Source organism: Manis pentadactyla, chromosome 14 (assembly GCF_030020395.1).
Source record: "Manis pentadactyla isolate mManPen7 chromosome 14, mManPen7.hap1, whole genome shotgun sequence".
Lineage (NCBI taxonomy): Eukaryota > Metazoa > Chordata > Mammalia > Pholidota > Manidae > Manis > Manis pentadactyla.
Window position 1 is genome coordinate 7,394,832 of NC_080032.1, and position 21,062 is coordinate 7,415,893.

Here is a 21,062-nt window from a genome sequence, read left to right on the forward strand (position 1 = left end):
ATCTTACAATATGTATGTTTTTCACACTGGTTTCTTTCACTTAGCAATATGCATTTAAGATTTATCAGTGTCTTTTCATGGCTTGATAGCTCTTTCTTATCGCTAAATAATATTCTACTGTATAGATATACCATATATCATGGTGTGTTTCTCCATCCCTATTGAAGCAAAATCTTGTTTGCTTCTAAATTTTAGCAATAATGATAAAGCTACAAACATTCACATGCAGGTTTTGTATGGATTTTTAGCATTCACATCAGTTGAGTAAATACCTAGAAGTGCCATTGTTGGAGTGAATAGTAAGACTTTAGCTTTGTAAGAAACTGCCAAACTGTCTTCCAAATTGTCTACACCACAATTCTCTATTTAAAACAATAATTTAAAAATATTTAAATTGACAACTATATAGTTGTTGTTATCCCCATGTTACCACTGAAGATAAGTACACCAAGGTAAAGTGGCTTGTCCATAGTGTTCAGGTAAATCCAGGTGTGTCTGCCTGCAAAGACTGGCTCTTCACCACAGTCGTGACAGGCTCAGTATTTTACAAAGCAATATGTGAGTGGGCAGATCTAATGGTTAAAAACCATTTCCCTTTATGGAAGTAAAATCTGCCTCGCATTGTCCTGGAATCACACAACACTCCACAAGACAGAGAGAAAGAAACTAAGTGTTGCATGCCCTAGCCTGTCCACACTCATCAGGCAGTGTGACTTCAGCAGTGGGCTCTGTAGACAGGTTGCTGGGTTAATGTCTTTTTTCCACTATTTAGCAGCTGATTGACCTTGGGTGAGTCCCTTCACTTCCCTGTGACTCAGTTTTCCCACCTGTAAAACTTGGTGCCTAATGAGCTCAACTTTGAGCTCTACAGCTGAATATACAACTGCTGTCCTGAACTCCTTCACGCATGTCTTCCACTGACCCTTCAAAATCAATGTGAGAAAAACAGGCTCCCTCCTGTGTAGGACCAGCTTCATGACTTGCAAGGAAAAGTGTGAAATGAAAATGCAGAGCTCCTTGTTAAAAAACTGTTAAGAATTTCAAGATAGTGATGGGACATTGGACCAAGTGTGGGGCTATGGGTAACTGCCCAAGTCACACACCTGTGACACCAGCCTTACTCACACGTTCCATTCATGAACCAGCCACCTTTCAGGTCCATCCCTCTCCTCCTGCTCAATCATACCCTCCATGCTCCAGTCATAATGGACTTACACTACCCTCTGAATCTCCCTAAGTTTTGCCTCTGGTCTCTTTCTCCTTCCTCTTTGTCATCCCCAATCCTTTTGTCCTCAGATCCTTTTTGAAACATTACTCAGTCTTCCGCCGTGAACACCACAACCCTGATTTTCCTCACACTTCTCTGGCAAGTTCCTTGAAAGCCTTTGCCAGCTCACCTTCCCCTACCGGGTTTTCACTGTGGAATCACTGGGGTTTTATTTTATTTTAGCTTTAATTTAAATAAAATTTACATTGTTCAAAACAAGCACTGGCCAGTGCTTAACATCTACATCTACCTCTAAAGGGTAAGTTCAATGATCTTGGGCGAGGACACATTCATAAGGGCCTCAAATTTAAAATTTCGAACCAATCTCCAAAATTTTATCTGCTTCCCAGACCACACCACCTTGGTGTGAATATTTGCATACAACTTGTAATTATCTTTGAGAAACAAAACATTGAATTTATGTGTACATGTTAAGTGCTCAAACGTGCTAAATGTACATTTAAAACATACCACAAGTTCTCTGCTCAGCCTGTCATCATTTTTCAACCCACCCCTAAGCTTCATAAAATATCAATGGCCTCTCGAGTCTCTATTACCTCTGTGGGGAAAAAAGGCAGCTTTTGCTCCCTTTATCCACATAACAGCGAACGAACCAAAGGAAAAGCCAAACGTTGGCGGAGAACCGAGCGCGGCCTCACTTGAAGTCCCGGGCTGCCGCTTCTCCCCCGGCGGGAGCCGAATTCTGACGGAGCCTAGCAACCGTCACCGTGACAACGCAACTCGCGTTCGCGCACGTCAGAGCGTGGCTTCATTGTGCATCCCAGAAGGCACTGCGCTTCTCTAAGCCCGCCACTCCTCTGGGTCCCAGCATGCAAGGAGGCTCACACGGTGAGCGTTTGTCGTCAGGATGATTATAGAAATGCCTGAATGTCTGCGTTTGTTTAAACATTGAGACGATCTGCAACAGCTCATAGATAAGAAAGAGCACGAAAGACTGGTCTCAGTGATTTTTTTCAGAGGGTTTAAGGGTAAAGCTCAGGGAAGAAAGCCGCATATTCCCCTAGACTCGCTCAGGCACCCCATAGGGCAGCCCGCGCAGACCCGTGGCCACGTGGGGCCTGGAGCCCTCGGCAGGGCACGTGCGGGAGGAAGTGGCGCTGTCTCCGCGCGGCGCTTGGAAACCTCTCGTCGTGGAGCTATGGGGGGCCTGGAGAAGAAGAAGGTGATTAGGGGTAATACCGGGGCGGGGTGGCAAGGGGACGCCGTAAGGTGGGAGACGGGAGCTACTGAGCCTAGAGACTGCGCCTGTCCCCGGCCTTGGGTCCCTCTGGGTATAGAAACGTCAGGGATCAACGCGTCAGGAGACGGCCGTCAGAAGGAGGTGGATGAGGGGCGAGGACGGCAGTGCTTGTCCGGTGAACTCCGGGAAAGAACTCCGGACTAGGGTGTAAAAGAGTTGAGGTTACCAAACAAAGCTTCACTCCAAAAGCAAGCTGAGTCCAAGGACAACTCTTTACTAAGAAAGTGATAAACATAGCGTAAAGTTAATCATTACGTCGAGCTCATCATCTCTAAAACTTACTTGCTTTTCTGTTGAACCAGGCCATGCCCTGGACACTGAGGGATGGAGATGTAAACAGTCAGATGTGCTCCCTGCCTTCCCCGAGCTCACTTCATATTGGGGACGATGGAACTAAACAACCAAGTAAAATGATCGCAGGTTGTTAAGCAAACGGGCGGTAACGGTGGATAAAACTAAAGGATACTTATTTCAGTTAGTGTTGTCTTGGGAGGTTTCTCTGAGTCATAACATTTAAACCGAAATCAGAAAGATCGAAAGATCTCGGATAGGTTCCAGGTCATGGGAGTGCTTAACGGGCAAGCCTGGCAAGGAGAAACTAAGTGCCTAGACCTTTAGGTAGGAAAGGCTTGCTGTGTGCAAGGAATAGGAAGGACGTCAGGATGGCGGGGGTATAATGAACCAGGGAAGAATGGTGTCTGGTGAGGTTGGGCTCGGGCAGGGATGAGATCGTGCAAGGCCTATCATGAAAAGATTAGAGAAGGGATGAGAACAAGGATGATGTTGGCCTTAAGTGCTTATTTCAGCTTGAAAATTTCTATTGCTAAATTGTGTTTACCCCAACACAGTATTGGGCACTCAGTATGTGCTAGTGACTGGAACAACAAAAATGTAAGATGGAAAACTTTCCCTTCCCTGCAGCACAGATGCAGATATGTAAACAAATCATTACAGTTTTTAAAGCTGAGTTCATAACCGTTTTGAGCCAGATAACGCTTTGTTGGAAAGGCTGGCCCGTGCATTACATGATGTTTGGCAGCATCCCTGACCTCTTACCCATTAGATGCCAATAGCACCCAATAACCTAAAATGCCTTATTCTTCTCCTCCACCCCCATGACCCAGGGAATAAAGTCAGCCCAGTTGAAAAATATTTATCCCCTTAATGTTTAAAAGCATAAGCATCGTGGCATAAGGCCAGCAAAACACTTTTAATGAAAATTCACCTTTCTGAGACAGTCTGAAACTCCTCTTTGTATCCCCAATAACGTCTGAAGGAAAGAGTGAATGAAGGGTGTGTTTGTGACTGTGGGGTTATTCATAAATAACCCTTAGGAGGCTACAGGTTTCTCTCTTTAGAGTTAGACCTGGCCATTAAGGCTCCTGCTGTTATTCCAGAGGGAGAACTTGTTTGGAAAGGACATACTTGGTTAACAATGCAAAGTTCTTAGGACATTGGCACTGCCACACTTCATCAGGGATACAGAGATGTGATGTGAGGCAGCATCTTGGCACCACAGACATCCACACCCATACGCTTCTTGGGGGTAGATAGACATTAGGCCGTTTGTCTTTACTGCTCGCAGTGCATCAAGCCTAATACTTGGAACACAGTAGGAGCCCTATTATTGCTGTTGAATGAATGAGGAAGGGGAGAGGCTTTGAGGCTTAGAACATGCATTCTCTGATAGTCACCCCCAAGGAAACAAAAATAGGGGAGGAGGGAAAGGGATCTTAGATATTGTAATGGTTGTGTGTTCCTCTAAAGGGTCACATTATGTAAACAGATCTGTGGTATATCTTTGATATTACCATTTCATGGGGCTGTGAGAGGGGGCAGCTAAGAGTGGGAAGATCTAAAAAGGCTTCTGGTGATGGTGGGTGGTTAAAATGAAAAAAAGAAGTTGAGAGCAGTGGCTTAGTGGACTAGATACTCAGGCTCTGGACTCGGACCTAGGTTTAAATCCCATCTCCAACTCTTAAAAAGTTGTGTGACTTAGGTAGGGTTATTTCATTGAGGCTGTTTCCTCCCACATGGCAGGGGGTAAGTGTTTGGCACAGCACCTAATCCGCAGCAGCCTCATGGTCCTGACATCAAGCAGGTGTATGTGTCCTTTACACTGGCTACTGCAAGGATGTGCAGGAGAGATTGTTCACACAGGGGCCTCCTTCCCTACAGCATTTCCTGCCCCAGAAGGCTCTTGTTCACTTATCCAGAGTGACAGATGCTTCTGGCATGAGGCGTTGCCCAGAGACGGATGCCACTCACTGCAATCATTGCTGATGGAGAATTGGGTTTTTTTCTCCCCAGTATGAACGAGGCTCTGCCACCAACTACATCACCCGAAACAAAGCCCGTAAGAAGCTACAGCTGAGCTTGGCTGACTTCAGGTAAGGTGGAAGGGAGTAGAACAGTGGGACCTGGTGATACCTGGGCAGTGAATTGCATAGTGAAAACTCAGTACATCCCTGTCTTAAGCTTTGTTGCTACAAACTCTGTCTGGAATTCTGTTACTCCTTGTGGTTCTTGCCTGGCTTCACTTGAGTGAGCTGTGCTTTGCCAGGTGTGGCCTTGGGGAAGCTGCCATCCTGTGTCATCAGAATGGGCCCACTGCTATTCCCTTTCTGGGTCTTTGTCACCCATCCCCTCCCTTCTGGTGGAAGAGACCCCTGAGGCTGCAGCTAGGGATGCTCAGCTGCAGATAGAGTCCAGTACAGACTCCTCTGCATCCTGTGGGCCCTACTGCTTGGCCTATTTTTAGTCCTACTGGTGCACCCAGCACTAACCCCCTTATTGCCTTTCTCCTTTTTCTTGGACCTATTTAACTTTTTTATTGTTATTTTTATTTTTTTATAATGCTTTTATTTTGGTATCATTAATGTACAATTACATGAGGAACATTATGGTTACTAGACTCCCCCCATTATCAAGTCCCCACCACATACCCCATTACAGTCACTGTCCATCAGCGTAGTAAGATGCTATAGAGTCACTACTTGTCTTCTCTGTGTTATACTGCCTTTCCCATGTCCCCCTACCACATTATGTGTGCTAATTGTAATGCCCCTTTTTCCCCCTTATCCCTCACTTCCCACCCATCCTCCCCAGTCCCTTTTCCTTTGGTAACTGTTAGTCCATTCTTGGGTTCTGTGAGTCTGTTGCTGTCTTGTTCCTTCAGTTTTTGCTTTGTACTTATACACCACAGATGAGTGAAATCATTTGGTACTTGTCTTTCTCCACCTGGCTTATTTCACTGAGCATAATACCCTCTAGCTCCATCCATGTTGTTGCAAATGGTAGGATTTGTTTTCTTCTTATGGTTGAATAATACTCCATTGTGTATATGTACCACCTCTTCTTTATCCATTCATCTACTGATGGACACTTAGATTGCCTCTATATCTTGGCTATTGTAAATAGTGCTGCGATAAACGTAGGGGTGCATATGTCTTTTTCAAACTGGGCTGCTGCATTCTTAGGTTAAATTCCTAGAAGTGGAATTCCTAGGTCAAATGTTATTCCTATTTTGAGTTTTTTGAGGAATCTCCATACTGCTTTCCACAATGGTTGAACTAATTTACATTCCCACCAGCAGTGTAGGAGGGTTCCCCTTTCTCCACATCCTTGCCAACATTTGTTGTTCTTAGTCTTTTCAATGCTGGCCTTCCTTACTGGTGTGAGGTGATATCTCATTGTGATTTTAATTTGCATTTCCCTGATGATTAGTGAGATGGAGCATCTTTTCATGTGTCTGTTGGCCATCTGAATTTCTTCTTTGGAGAAGTGTCTGTTCAGCTCCTCTGCCCATTTTTTAATTGGCTCATTTGCTTTTTGTTTGTTGAGGTGTGTGAACTCTTTATATAATTTGGATGTCAACTCTTACTGGTTCTGTCATTTATGACTATATTCTCCCATACTATATGATACCTTTTTGTTCTACTGATGGTGTCCTTTGCTGTACAGAAGCTTTGTAGTTTGACATAGTCCAACTTGTTTATTTTTGCTTTTGTTTCCCTTGCCTGTGAAGATATGTTCATGAAGAAGTTGCTCATGTTTATATCTAAGAGATTTTTGCCTATGTGATTTTTCCTAACAGTTTTATGGTTTTGTGACTTACATTCAAGTTTTTGATCCATTTTGAGTTTACTTTTGTGTATGGGGTTAGACAATAATCCAGTTTCATTCTCTTGCATGTAGCTGTCCAGTTTTGCCAACACCAGCTGTTGAAGAGGCTGTCATTTCCCCATTGTATATCTATGGCTCCTTTATCATATATTAATTGAGCATATAGTGTTGGGTTTATATCAGGGCTCTCTAGACTGTTCCATTGGTCTATGGATCTGTTCTTGTGCCAGTACCAAATTGTCTTGATTACTGTGGCTTTGTAGTAGAGCTTGAAGTCAGGGAGCATAATCCCCCAGCTTTATTCTTCCTTCTCAGGATTGCTTTGGCTATTCATGGTCTTAGGTGTTTCCATATGAATTTTAGAACTATTTGCTGTAGTTTGTTAAAGAATGCTGTTGGTATTTTGATAGGGATTGCATTGAATCTGTAGATTGCTTTAGGCAGGATGGCCATTTTGACAATATTAATTCTTCCTATCCATGAGCACAGGATGTGTTTCCATTTATTGGTATCTTCTTTAATTTCTCTCATGAGTGTCTTGTAGTTTTCAGAGTATAGGTCTTTCACTTCCTGGTTAGGTTTGTTCCTAGGTAGTTTATTCTTTTTGATACAATTGTGAATGGAATTGTTTTCCTGATTTCACTTTCTGCTAGATCATTGCTAGTGTATAGGAATGCAATAGATTTCTGCGTATTAATTTTGTATCCTGCAACTTTACTGAATTCAGATATTAGATCTAGTAGTTTTGGAGTGGATTCTTTAGGATTTTTTATGTACAATATCATGTCATCTGCAAACAGGAACAGTTTACCTTCTTCCTTACCAATCTGGATGCCTTTTATTTCTTTGTGTTGTCTGATTGCCGTGGCTAGGACCTCCAGAACTATGTTGAATAACGGTGGAGAGAGTGGGCATCCTTGTCTTGTTCCCGATCTTAAAGGACAAGTTTTCAGCTTCTTGCTGTTAAGTATAATGTTGGCTGTGGGTTTGTCATATATGGCCTTTATTATGTTGAGGTACTTGCCCTCTCTACCCATTTTGTTGAGAGTTTTTATCATGAATGGATATTGAATTTTGTTGAATGCTTTTTCAGCATCTGTGGAGATGATCATGTTGTTTTTGTCCTTTTTGTTGATGTGGTGGATGATGATGATGGATTTTCAAATGTTGTAGCATCCTTGCATCCCTGGGATGCATCCCACTTGATGATAATTTATAATCTTTTTGATGTATTTTTGAATTCGGTTTGCTAATATTTTGTTCAGTATTTTTTGCATCTATGTTCATCAGGATTATTGGTCTATAAGTTTCTTTTTTTTAGGTGTCTTTGCCTGGTTTTAGTATTACAGTGATGTTTGCCTCGTGGAATGAGTTTGGGAGTATTCTCTTCTCTTCTACTTTTTGGAAAACTTTAAGGAGGATGGGAATTAGGTCTTCACTAAATGTTTGATAAAATTCAGCAGTGGTCCAAGGGTTTTGTTCTTAGGTACTTTTTTGATTACCAGTTCAATTTCCTTGCTGGTAATCAGTCTCTTCAGATTTTCTGTTTCTACCTGGGTCAGCCTTGGAAGGTTGTATTTTTCTAGAAAGTTGTCCATTTCTTCTAGGTTATCCAGTTTGTTAGCATATAATTTTTCATAGTATTCTCTCATAATTCTCTGTATTTCTATGGTGTCCGTGGTGATTTTTCACCTTTGTCCTTCTTGTTTGGATGCTGTCCCCTCTACCTTTTATGTGGCTGATAATAAGCAAAGCCTCTCCTATCTCCCCATGCTGAAAGAGGTACCTGCCATCTGGCCCCTGTCAGCATCCTGATTGTTTTCCTTTCTGGTGCTTGTGACAGTGAGTGATTTTCAGGGAACTTGTGATTTTCAGACCCCTGCACTAGCGTGTGAGTTCTCCAAGGGCAGAGCCCCCATATTCCCTGTTCACTGCTGTTTTCCATACCTGGCATGCCAGTATTCAGCATGCTTACTGACAGAAGGACTGGCTTTTGTCTTCCAGGCGGCTCTGCATCCTGAAGGGCATTTATCCCCATGAACCCAAACACAAGAAGAAGGTTAACAAGGGCTCTACGGCGGCTCGAACTTTTTACCTTATCAAAGACATCAGGTTCCTCCTGCATGAACCCATCGTCAACAAGTTCCGGGAATACAAGGTGAGGCCTGGGCTCTAGGGTCTAGATGGGGCCCCTTGCCGCTCTGTGACCCACTGATTGTGACCTGGGCAGTTGTTAAACCTCTCTGAGTAAGCCTATATGAAGGGTGAGGGAATTCTACCTCAATTGGGTGTCTTGAGGATTAACTGAAAACACACATGCAGAATCCTTTGTGTAGAACCTGGCAAGTGATCAGTGCTGTACCTGTTGTACCTTTCCTTAGGTTTTTTGGGGAGACTAAATGTACTGCCTCTGAGGCAAAGATGGTGCTATTCAGGGGCTCTAGCCCAAAGAAACCTCTCCTATTTGGGTTCTTTCTGGAGTTGTTCCCAGAGGACCAAGCTTTACATTCCACAGATAGAAATCATTAAATGCTTAAACACCATGGGAAATAGAAATCCATGTATAATAAATGCAAATTATTGAAAGTAAAGTAGAGCGCTGTTGCTGAAGCCTTTGCCTAGCAGCCGGTCCAGGCTGAGGCCCCTGGCTGGGAAGGGCAGGGCTCCATCTGGAGGCCACAGGAGACTGACTGCTGCTGGCCCTCCTGCCCAAGCCCACTGAGCTGGGTGGCCGGCCCAGCTTTGTTGCCGGCTTTTGCAGCTACATAAACTCCACACTGGAAGTGGGCCCACTGGGGGAAATGGTGTCTTGAAGCTGCTGTTCATGAGCTGAGCAGAGGCAGCCTTCGAGCTCTGCAGAGCACCGAGGGCAACCTGCCAGAAGTACTGGGAAGGAAGAAGTCAGGTGGTTTGGGGGCCTGGGCCCATGACTGGCCTCAGCTGCATTTCCCTGTATGGCTTAGCTCCTCCCATACACCCGTGGCTTGTTTCATGCCCACACAGACTGGTGTTGGGAACACAGGCCAGCCCTCCTCACCCTGACCTGTCTCGCTGGCAAGTCACGGCCTCTCTTCTCAGTTGGAAAATGGGGCTGAAGACATGTTTTCATGTAAACATGGGAGTGGATACCTGTGGATGGATATCCCCTTTCACCCCTCAGAGGGTAGCGGCAGGCTGGCGCTGCTCAGCGGAGTGGGCCAGTTTGCCAGTCCTTGGGCTTGGCTGTTCTGCAGCTCCCGGGCTGAGGAGGCAGGCGGCGCAGTCCGACAGCCATGGCCAGTGTCTGGAGGCCTTGAGAGTCCCCCCGCCCCACATGTTCCTCCTCCAGGAGAGGGGTCTCCAGGGGCCCTTGGCCCCAGCACAGTGGTGTCCTCCCCTCTTGCAGGTGTTCGTCCGGAAGCTCCGGAAAGCATACGGGAAGAGTGAGTGGAACACTGCAGAACGTCTGAAGGACAACAAGCCCAACTATAAGCTTGACCACATTGTCAAGGAGCGGTGAGTTGGGGACTCAGTCCTAGCACTGGGGGTACAGTGGGGAGCAAGGCCAACACCCTGCTCAGGTTGCAGGTGTCCTTTTGGAGGAAGCAGACCATAAAGCAGACAAAATGTTATGATGACCGCAAGTCACAGTGAGAGCCTGAGGGACGCTACTCGCATGAAGGGAACTGGGGGACGTATGTTACTCAGTATTATCAGAGGGGCTGTCTTGAGGAGAACCATTTGAGCCAGCCAGTGGGGAGCAAGTCCAGGCAGAGGGAACAGCAAGTGCAGAGGTCCTGTGGTGAGAGAGCTCGAGTTCTGCAGGGTGCCGCCAAGTGCATGGTCTGACCTGGAAAACCTGGCTGGGTGCCTCTGATCTTAAGCGTTCTTTGCCCAGCCTTCTCAGCAGTCCCACTCACTCATTGGCTAAGTCCCTGGTTCTTAACCAAGGGCACTTCTGCCCCCCAAGGGGACATTTGGAAATGTCTGGTTCTCATGACTTGGATGGTGGCGGGTCTAGTGGTTTTTAGAGGCCAGAGATGCTGCTGGCAGCCCTCACAACCCCAATCAACGTGGCCTGAAGTGTCAGTAGCGGTAAGGTTCAGAAACCCTGGGCTAAGTGAGTATCCATCTTCTCCTGAGGGCTGACGGTCTGTGAACACTTAGCTCGAGGCTGGACGGACTTGGCTGGCACAGGTAGGGTCCCGATCTTGGAGCTTGACACTGGGTGTCCCAGCCCTGTGCCTGCGTGCTGGGCAGCCTGAGAGCCGTTTACTGCTCTGAGCAAGTCCCCCTGTCTAACAGAGAGATGACGGTGGCTCAGTCCTGCCTGGGACACACAGCTGTTGTATGAAACAAATGAAAAAACTGCTAGAAAAAAATCAAGTGTTGGGGTTCATGCACACACCAGGTGGTGGTGTGTTGTGCTGTTTCCACTCCGTATTGCCCCATCTCCCAGGCCATTACTTAAGAAAGAAAAGCAGGTGACTCAGAAACGACCAGGGCTGTTTCTACACAGGGCCGGAGTCGGTGGGTTTGTCTGTGAGATAGAGAGCTGCGGGGCGTCAGAGCGGGGCTGCCTGAGGCCACTGCCGCTGCCCTCCTGCTGTCTTGTCAGAGGCCCCTGCAGGCTTTCTTCTGTCTTGAAGACTGGGTTTGAAGACCGGCAAGTGAGTGACGCCTTCCAGGGCTGGAAGAACCTTGGCCATCTCTGGTCCTATGGCTTTCAGAGGGCCCTTTCTGCGAAAGGAAGCTTCCTGGAAGGTGGCTTGAATGCCAGAGGCTCTGACATCTGCTCTGGCTGGGGGACGGACACTTGAGAAGCCCTGTCTGCCCACTTGTCTCTAGGCATTTCCAGGGAGCTGCAAGAGCCCATTTTAAACTAGCAGTCTGATCCAACAATGTCATTTTCCAAATGACAGCGCTGGGGTTGGGTGAGGCAAAGTGACCCACTCAGGGTCACCGTGGACCGTGGGGCTGGAATCCCAGTGGCATTGCCCGTACTTCAGCGTCCTTTCCGTGACCCACACCTCAGTGGGGCAGCCGTGCAGTAGAGCATCCTGCCAGGTCTGGCTCATTCTCACTGCCTTCCTAGTTTAGCACAGGATGTGTCTGATTGGCCACTGCAAGCACTTCCTTGCTCTGGCTCTTCCTGGCCCAGGACCCACTTCTAGCATTTTTACCATCCGGTCCTACCTGGTTCTACAAACTAGATGGAGGTCTGGATGATGAGAGACAAGACGTAATCCACTCTGGTGACTGTGGCCAGGCCAAGAGACAAGCATTGCTGAGAACAGGCAGGCCCCCCACCCTCTCTCCAGGTCCGCTAGGGCAGCGTCACATTTTTTTGCCGCCTTGCTTGGATCTCCAGATAGATTTCTTTTGAACTAAAGTTTCCATCTTGAAAAAGAGAGAGCCACTGACTAGGTCTGTTCTCTGACCACTGATGCCCTCCGCATGTGAGAGGGCATCACCCATGAGTCAGCACTGAGTCCTGGTGAGCAGCGGGTATCTTGAGGACCCTGTCAAATATCTCTGCTCGTCCGAGCCAGTGTTCTAGTTCTGTGGCTCCTCCTATGACTGGGGAAGTGGGCACTGCCAGGCCCCTGGGCAGTCGTAGTGGCAAGGCCTGGCGTGGGGATGTGGTCTCTGGGTTGGCTCACAGGATGGGGCCAAGGGCGCAGACCTCCTTCAGAGCCTGTGCTGAGTGTGTGAACGCTGCCCCCCTGGCCCGCAGGTACCCCACATTCATAGATGCTCTGCGGGACCTGGATGATGCCCTCTCCATGTGCTTTCTCTTCTCCACCTTCCCTCGGACGGGCAAGTGCCACGTGCAGACCATTCAGCTGTGCCGCCGGCTCACTGTGGAGTTCCTGCACTACATCATTGCCGCCCGTGCCCTGCGCAAGGTAAGCCAGGGCCACCTGCGGGGCCCCACCCTGCGCCGTGCGCTGCCACTCTGGTTTTCACCATGTTGTCCCCCTGCCCCCCAGGTCTTCCTGTCCATCAAAGGCATTTACTACCAGGCCGAGGTGCTGGGCCAGCCCATCGTGTGGATCACGCCCTACTCCTTCTCCCATGACGTGAGTGCCCATGGGGAGGGGCTTGTCCTGGGCATTGTTCCCTCTCTGGCTCCTAGACAAAGCTGACGGCAGGGACGAAGGGGGGACTCTGCTGTCCTGCGGAGTCCAGATGTGCTGGGTTCTGAAGTGCCGACCTGGGCAGGGGGGGGCTTGCTGCACAGCACTGTGGTAAGGCCCAAGCCAGCCTCGTTCCAGGACTCCGCACTGGGTGACTGGGACACTTCCTGCACCTTTCTGTGCCTCGGTTAATGATGCACTTCCACTCCAAGCCTTTCAGTGAGAATTTAAGAAAGAAAATCAGAGTGCCATCACTTGACCTTTGGAGTTGGTGAATGAACAGTGAGCTGCGGGGGGCCTGGACAGGGGTCGAGCCCAGCCCGACCCTCAGGCTCCTGGGGGCTGCGTCCTGCTCTGCTGCTGGCGGCTGCCAGACCTCGGCCAAGCTGCTTTGCCTGACTCCTCAGCTTCCCCAGGCCGTCCCCTCGCAGGGCTGGTGTCGGAGGGGGAAGGTTGGGCAGGGTGAGCACTAGAGAAGCATTAGCATGTGGTGCCACTTCCTCTTTTTTTTTTTTCAGACTGAGCAATTTTGATTTCCAGGGATCCATGGGGAGAAATTCTGGCTTTGCCTTGTCATGGGGCATCATTAGCTTCTAGTCCCCCAGAGGATCTTGGCCAAACTCTGCCTGATTTATTCTGTGGGCCGGTGTTTGACGTAGCTTCCTGCCTGTGCACTGCGCACAAACTGGTGCCCTCAGTGGAGAGCAAACATGCTGGCCTGGTTGGACAGTGGGTTTGCTGAACAGGTTGCTAGGCCCTCCAGAGTAGGACCCAGGCTGATAGTGGGTTTGGGGGTGGGGTGCTGCTCAGCGCTGGGCTGTGGGAAATGGAGCTGCTTCTCAGATGTCTTGGAAGGGTGGAGGTGTGAGTGGGGGGACAGGTGGAGTACCTCTTGGCCCCAGGGTCCCCAGAGCCCAGGTCACTGCCTGATGGTGTGTGGGCCTCTCCCCTGCCCCCTGGTCTGCCGAGGGTTGGCTGTGAGCGTGGATTAGCTGTGGCTGTAGTTTGTCTGTGGGTGAGAGGCGGGCTTGGCCCTCAGCAATCCCTGTTCCCACGCACAGGCGCAGGCATGTGTGCAAGAGCCTGTGGCCCTTCCCCTCCCCGTACGCACCTCCTCTCCTCCTTCCTTTCCGCCTTCCGTCCTTCCTGTCTGGCCCACCCTCCCCTTCCTTCTCTCTGATGTCCTACCCCCGTGCTGCTCAGACCAGTCTTTGTGTGTGGTGAATAGGGCCCTGTGGAGGCCAGCCTCCACACAGCTGGCCCCAGGGGAAGGGAACAGGCCACCCATTCCTCCTTCCTGGCCTGCTCACTGCTGCTACTTCCTCGCAGCAGGAAGATGGTGCAGGTGGTGGGGTGGACTGGCCCTGTGTCGTACCGAAGGCCTGACGTGCCCCCTCCTCCCGAGCAGTCAGTGCTAGGCTCCCCAGAGTAGGACCCCAGGCTGGTGGGGTGGGGTGCAGTCAGCACTGGGCTGTAGGAAATGGACTTGGTGCTCCTCTGTCTTGGAAGGGTCAAGGTATGAGTGAGGGGACAGGCAGGGTACCTCTCGGCCCCTGCATCACCAGAACCCAGGTCATACCTGATGATGGGCTGGAGGAGCAGCTCAGAGTCATGGGCACACCAAGCACAAAAGGGACATGTGATCATTTCTAGTTTTGATGTTGTTTGGCATGTCCTCTGTCCGGGTCCCAGGTTTGGCAGGGCTGGGCTGGGGCTCCTTATTTGTGAGGGCAGTCAGTGCTACTCAAGAGTGGAGGTACTTCAGTTGTGGTTTGGGTCTCAGGTCCTTGTTTTGTTTTGCTTTATCAGCTCCTCAAGGAAAAAGATGAGCGCGTCCATGTCCCCTGCTTGCTGAGTTGGCAGCTTGAGAGCTCTGTACCTTTGCCCCGAGCACACAAATTTTTTTCCCACTGTTTCTCAAGAACTCTCTGGGGCCAAGGCCAGGTTGCTGAATTCTGAGTGTCTATCCCAAGGTTCCTGCCAGGGGCTTGGAGGTGCTGAGTGCCACCTACCCACCCACTGCCCCCACCGGGCAGGCAGACTGCTCCAGGACACCCTCTCCCAGCTGGGCCAGTGCTGGGCTGGGCTTTGGAATCTCATAATGGAGCAGGCGTGAGCTCTGAGCAGACTGCTCAGGGAAGGTGTTCCCCTCAAGGACAAAAGTCTGAGCTGGGACTTGCAGGATGAGGGGGCAGAGCTGGCACAGGCGAGGAAGAGCGGTGTGACAAAACCTTCTCTTTTCTCTTAACTCCCCCTTGTTGGCTTGGGGATCCGGCATTGGTCTCCAGGATCCCCCCCAACACTTGGGGCCCCTGTACAGAGCCTCACTGGTGCCCAGAATGCTCCTGGGTGGGGCCACGCCATGCAACCCCTTCCTGTGTGGCAGTGCTCTGAAGGCAGGGCTGTCCGGGAGGAGCCTGTGGGCCTCAGGCCAGAGCCCCTGCCCTGTGTGGACTGTCAGTGCCACCTTTTCCCCATACCTGCCTTGCACCGCTGATGTGCTTCTTGTGCCTCCAGCACCCGACAGACGTGGACTACCGCGTCATGGCCACCTTCACCGAGTTCTACACCACCCTGCTGGGCTTTGTCAACTTCCGCCTCTACCAGTTGCTCAACCTGCACTACCCCCCCAAGGTAGGGCCCCAGCCCAGCCCAGCGCCCTCTCCCCACTGTGCGGGGGCCACGGCCCTTCTCTCCCCATGGAGGCAGGGGCTGTGGTGTCCTCTCGCCCTGACATTTCCCCCGTCTCGCAGCTGGAGGGTCAGTCCCCCACAGAAGTGAAGGCCAGTGAGGACACCTACGCATTGGACTCTGAGAGTTCTATGGAGGTAAGAGAGGCTTCCTGAGCATTGGTCCCCCAAAAAGGTGGTCCTGGCCTGGGGGTGGGTGGTCTTAGGACTTGCACTCAGAACCCAAACCCACTGATGTCCCAGAACTGTTGCTGCTTCCCACCCACCCCCCACCCTGGCCGCACCCCATTCAAGGTGCCCACCTGCAAGGAGCAGCCTTGCAGCCCTGCAGCCCTGCTCCCTCCCTGTAGAAGCTGGCGGCTCTCGGTGCCAGTCTAGCCCGCGTGGTGGTGCCTGCAGAGGAGGAGGCCGAGGTGGATGAGTTCCCTGCCGATGAGGTGAGGACCGCGCCCCTTCCAGGAGGAGGGTATGGATGAGTGCTGGGACTGGGCTCTAGAAGGAAGCTGCTGGGGGGTCATCCCCAGCCCCTGCCTTCCAGTGGGGGTGAGGGCAGACCTGAGGGTACAAGGCCCAGCCCCTTTCATGGCAGGAGATGACGGCACAGGAGGAGGACCGCAGGAGGGAACTGGAGGCACAGGAGAAGCACAAGAAGCTCTTCGAGGGCCTGAAGTTCTTCCTGAACCGGGAGGTGCCCCGCGAGGCCTTAGCTTTTGTTATCAGGTGGGGGGCCAATGGCGCTGGCTCTGCCCCCCTAAACCAGGGCCTGCCCTGGGCGCCCCTCAGGGACAGCAGGGCAGTGCCACTAGCCGGGTCTCAGGGCTGCTGTGGGGATTCCATGAAACGGTGCATGGAAGGCGCTCAGTAATCCCAAGCACACGGGAAGCACTTGTCACAGGGCAGCTAACGTCACCTTCTCTCCAGCTTAGGGTAGAAGGTCTGCGCTGGGCCAGCACTGGAGGTGTTGGCTAGACGGGGAGATCTTGGGGTGGTTGGCTTGCAGGCCAGTGGGTCCCAAGGCAGGCACTCATGCCTGAAGTACTGTTGTGGGTTCTCCCTGTGCTTATAGGAGTTTTGGGGGAGATGTGTCCTGGGACAAATCTCTGTGCATTGGGGCTACTTATGACGTCACCGATTCCTGCATCACCCACCAAATTGTCGACCGGCCTGGGCAGCAGACCCCCATCATTGGCAGGTAGGCCCCCAAGGCCCTTGTCTCCTCCACCTGTTTGGGTGTCTAGGTGCAGAGGTCAGTCTCCAGGCCCTTGCCAATGTAGTGGGGCCTCAGGTTGCCCCCGTGACCTGTCTCTGATGCCATTCTGCACCAGGTACTACGTGCAGCCCCAGTGGCTGTTTGACTCTGTGAACGCCCGGCTCCTCCTCCCCGTGGCAGACTACTTCCCTGGGGTGCAGCTGCCCCCACATCTCTCGCCCTTCGTGTCAGAGAAGGAAGGCGATTATGTCCCCCCTGAGAAGCTGAAGCTGCTGGCCCTGCAGCGGGGAGAGCACCCAGGTGGGTGGGAGGGGGTGGGCAGGGTGACGGGGTGGACTGGCTTTGGCCCCCTGGGCTCAGCTGGCTGCCGCCCTTCCTGGCTGCAAAGGTGGCAGGGCCCAGGGAGCAGGTGGCAGGGGCACAGAGCCCTTTAAACCCAAGTAAGGCTTAGGGGAAGGGGGCATTTGTGTCCTACAGCCAGGTGTTCCTTGACGTTGAGAGTAACAGCACAAAGCTGGGCTGGAAGTTGTCACTGATGTTTATGTAGAGGCATCAGAGCTTGTGAGCGTGAGGCCTAGGCTTTCCTCTGACAGCAGCCTGGGGCTCTTGGGAGAGGGGACCACAGTTGGGACAGCCTTGCACTGCCTTGGATGGTCCCCTTGGCTTGAGAGGGTGGGTCTGGTGCCAGGCCTCCCTCACCTTGTGAGAGGAAGAGCAGGCTCCCAGGGCATCTTGAAGTCATCGGCTGTTTACAGGCAGTATGAATGAATCCGAAGAGGAGGTTGAGGATGACAGTGAAGGTGACGGTGATGGTGATGAAGGGGAAGAAAACGAGGAGGAGGAGGAAGAAGATGGAGAAGCTGGTTCAGAGAAGGAGGAAGAGGCCCGACTGACAGCCCTGGAGGAGCAGAGGATGGAGGGGAAGGTACTGGGGAGCTCACGCACTGGCCGTCTTCGTGTCAGCTCAGGCACGGAAGGGCAAGCACGTGGGGACGGGCCGTGGGAGGTGCTGGGGCGCCTGCATCCACAGGCGTCTGCCCCGTGTTCTCAGCAGCCCAGGGTGATGGCAGGCACCGTGAAGGTGGAGGACAAGCAGCGGCTGGCCCAGGAGGAGGAGAGCGAGGCCAAGCGCCTGGCCATCATGATGATGAAGAAGCGGGAGAGGTACCTGTACAACAAGATCATGTTTGGCAAGAGGCGCAAAATCCGCGAGGTGAGTCTCTGCCACCCTCCTGAGGCTCCAGCTGTGGCTGCGCAGGTGAACTTCGAGGCTGACCGGCTGTCCTCTGCGCAGACCCCACTCTGGGCCTTCTCCTGGCCTTTCTCAGATCCAGCCTCTGGAGGCCCCACCCAGCCTGTGCGAGCACCCGGGATTCCGTCCGGGCTTTAATCTCCTTCCCGTGCCGGCTGTTTCTAAGTTCTGCTGGGGTCTGGGGACAGAACTGTCCCAGCCGACTTGGGGTGTGCTCTTAGGCAGGACCTCTTACAGAAGGGCATGAAAGCAGGAGGAACTGGGGGAGATTTGGGTTAAGCCCCTTTGTTTTGTTTCCTCTTGTTTACAAAGTCACATACACTCACTGTAAAAAATAATTTTTTTTTTAAGTTCCGTGCATGCTAGAACTCTGTATGGCTGGGGTGACCTGTAGTGACTGGTGATTTTGGAGGTCCCGTGCCGCATACAGATGATGAGTTGCAGTGTTTTTGACTTAACTGTAGTGTGAACTTCTTGCTGTAATGTCCTTACAATATGTGGCCTGTGCCCTGCTGTTAGGATTTATTCTCATTTTTAGTCAGTCTTAGAAAACACCCTTCAGCCTATCCCTGCCTGCCTCTGAATGTTGCTGCAGGATAATTTCTTCCGAGTGTGGTTGCTAAGTTGAAAGGTCAACCAATTTTGTTAGAGATGTTGCCAGGCGGCCCCCTCCCCAGCGGTGCCTGGCACAGGTTTGAGTGGCGGCTCTGGGAGCCTGAGCTCTGGATTGCTGTGGTCCTATAAAATTATAGAGTCAGAAGGTCAAAGGTGAAGGCTTGTGTACTCACCTGAGGTTTTCAAATAGATTTGTTTTTCTTCATGGCAGTTTGCTTGTTAGCATTTCAGGAAGCCCTGCTTTTAAGGAATGGCCTCATGTAGAAGAAAGGGGAGTACCCTCCCCTACACCCCACACCCCGCCCCATCCCAGCCTCATCCCTTCCTTCCTCACAGGCCAACAAACTAGCAGAGAAGAGGAAAGCCCACGATGAAGCTGTGAAGTCTGAGAAGAAGGCCAGGAAGGGACGGCCAGTGTGAGTGCGACAGCCTCTCGATGGGCAAGGCCAGCTCCTGCCAGCTGGACTTGGCACAAACGGCCAGAGAACTAAGCTTGGTGACAGACCAGAGTCTCTTCTGTTTCCCTCCCCCTTTTCCCCCTCCTGCTGGGCTTCCTCTCTTGCTCCCTGGCTGGGCCTATGGGCAGCCCCAGTCTCTCTTGGATGGAGCTCCCTGCTTGTGACTGGGCAGAGGAGAGGCCTCTGCCCAGCCCATCTCAGTGCTCCCAGGAGTCCGTGACTTGGGGGGCAGCAGTCCAGCCAGCCCCTCACCAGCTGCTCCCATTCACCCTGGCTTTCTGCAGCACCCCTCCCACATGCAGTTGGACCCATGATTCTTCTGATGCTGTGATGGGGTGAGGGTGGGCAAGTATTGGTTATTAAATGGCTGGAATTTGCAGCCAATTGAATTCTGTGTTCATGAGCCTTTCTGAGATTGGAGAAGGGCCACCTAGTGCCCTGTGCTTCAGGCTGGGCAAGCCCTGGGTATTTACTGACAAAGTCCTGGTCACTGCTTAGAGCTTTCTGGATGTCCAAGGACCCCTTTGGGTCCAAGGATGTCAGAAGGTAGGTGCAGAGGTTCTGGGCTTGGGCTCTGAAGTTGGTCTACCTGTAGCTCATATTCTAGCCCAGGTACTTTTCCTCTTTGAACCTGTTTCCTCATGTGTAAATTAGGGGTAGAAATTCTGGAGCCTTCTAGGGGCATGTAGAGGGTTCAGCGATGTGATATAGACTCAGTAGTGGCAAGCATCTAGAAAGTAAAGTGCTCAGTAAACACCAGCTGTGATTGTTACTACTTCCTGCTGGAGTTAACCCAGAAGATAAAGCCAGTGAGTGCCTGAAGGATTGGCAGGACCTAACTTTACCTTGTCGCTCATTGGCAAAACCACCGGTAACCCCCCTTGAGAGTGTTGCCAGCAGCCTGACTTGTGACTCCTGCCGGGCCATCCTCACAGCTTCCCGCCTGACCCAGGCAGTGCCCTTACTGAAGCCCATGGGGACACACCGTTGCCCAAGACTGCAAGTGCCTCACAGCAGAGACAGGGTCAAAATGCAGGCTTGAGATGGTCACTCAGCTCTCCAGGTCAGGCAGGGAGTTTCTGAATAGCAGCCCTAGGATGCCCCGGTGGGCTGAGACCTGTCAGGAGCAGAGGTGAGGGTGTGGAAGTGTGGGTTTGGAACTGGGCTCCACCTTCCTGATATCTAGGCACCTAAGGACCTTGGCCCTGCTGTCACTGTGCCCAGACTCTTTAAGTTTTTCAGGCTGTGACTGCAGGCCTAAGCTATGCAGGAGTAAGGCAAGAGCTTGGGCAGGCTCTCGGGGAGCAGAAAACCCAGGGCCCCCGTCTCACTCAGCTAGGCTTTGTTGTGGGTATAGGAGAGGGCTGTGTTCCATGGTGGGGGGGCGGGGGCTGGGTGGGAGACGTGTTGCTTCCAGAGGCAGGGACAGGGTCAGGGCTTCTGGAGCCAAAGCCGGGCATCCAGGGCACAACTTGGGACTGCCTGGGTGCATGTGCATCCCAGGGCTGTGGTACGGGTGTCAGGGCCAGGCTGGAGAACAGGCCCATCAGATATGGAAAAATCCCTGGCAGCCATGCTGATGTGGAATTTTCCCCATTCCAGAGTCACCCAGTAATAGCGGGGGCAGTGGAGCTCTGACGTGGCCCATGCCCCACTGGGTGGCCAGCTGGTTTTGCACTGCCCACAGGCAGAGCAGGAGCTGAGCATTCCCAGCTCCAAGCAGGTGTTAATTTCCATCCTTGGACCCCTGGGGTAAAGGAGGGAAGTCCCAGACTGGAGAAAGGCAGATGGTGTATGGGGCACCTGCATCATGATGGCACTGGGCGCAGCTCTGTTGGGTGCCCTGGAGAGGCAGGGTCACCGGAGACCTCCAAGTGGCATGCCCAGGTGGAGAACTGTCCCTTGCCTGAGCTTCCCTTAGGGATTCAGGCACCACCCCAACTCTATTTTGGACCCCCAAAATAGGTCCCCAGCTTGCACTGACTGGAGCAGGGCGCCATACCTCTCATTGGATCCAGTCCAGAACCCCAAAGAAAAGTTAGACAACTAATCTAGCCACCACCTT

The 21,062-nt window shown here is 51.5% G+C and overlaps 2 protein-coding genes across 5 annotated transcripts in view; one reads left to right on the forward strand and one right to left on the reverse strand.

Moving 5' to 3' along the window:
- TCN2 (transcobalamin 2) overlaps positions 1-1,953 on the reverse strand; it is a 37,694-nt gene extending 35,741 nt beyond the window's left edge. For both annotated transcript variants that reach the window (XM_057492559.1, XM_057492558.1), the window contains exon 1: positions 1,825-1,953. The gene's annotated coding sequence lies outside the window, so the exon portion shown is untranslated. The remainder of the gene's footprint in view (positions 1-1,824) is intronic.
- A 288-nt stretch (positions 1,954-2,241) lies between these two features.
- On the forward strand, positions 2,242-19,386 carry PES1 (pescadillo ribosomal biogenesis factor 1). Of its 3 annotated transcripts, none has more exons than XM_036908771.2 (15): positions 2,243-2,450; positions 4,839-4,918; positions 8,658-8,811; positions 10,039-10,148; positions 12,370-12,541; positions 12,626-12,715; positions 15,290-15,406; positions 15,526-15,600; positions 15,813-15,899; positions 16,052-16,182; positions 16,529-16,654; positions 16,788-16,972; positions 17,428-17,597; positions 17,724-17,885; positions 18,876-19,386. In XM_036908771.2, the coding sequence occupies exons 1-15, from the start codon at positions 2,427-2,429 to the stop codon at positions 18,957-18,959; spliced, it is 1,767 nt and encodes a 588-aa protein (XP_036764666.2). In that variant the 5' UTR covers positions 2,243-2,426; the 3' UTR covers positions 18,960-19,386. The 3 variants fall into 3 exon arrangements, with proteins under 3 accessions (XP_036764665.2, XP_036764666.2, XP_036764667.2); XM_036908772.2 differs by having other exon boundaries at positions 17,727-17,885; XM_036908770.2 differs by having other exon boundaries at positions 2,242-2,450; positions 17,428-17,885.
- Positions 19,387-21,062: the final 1,676 nt, after the last annotated feature.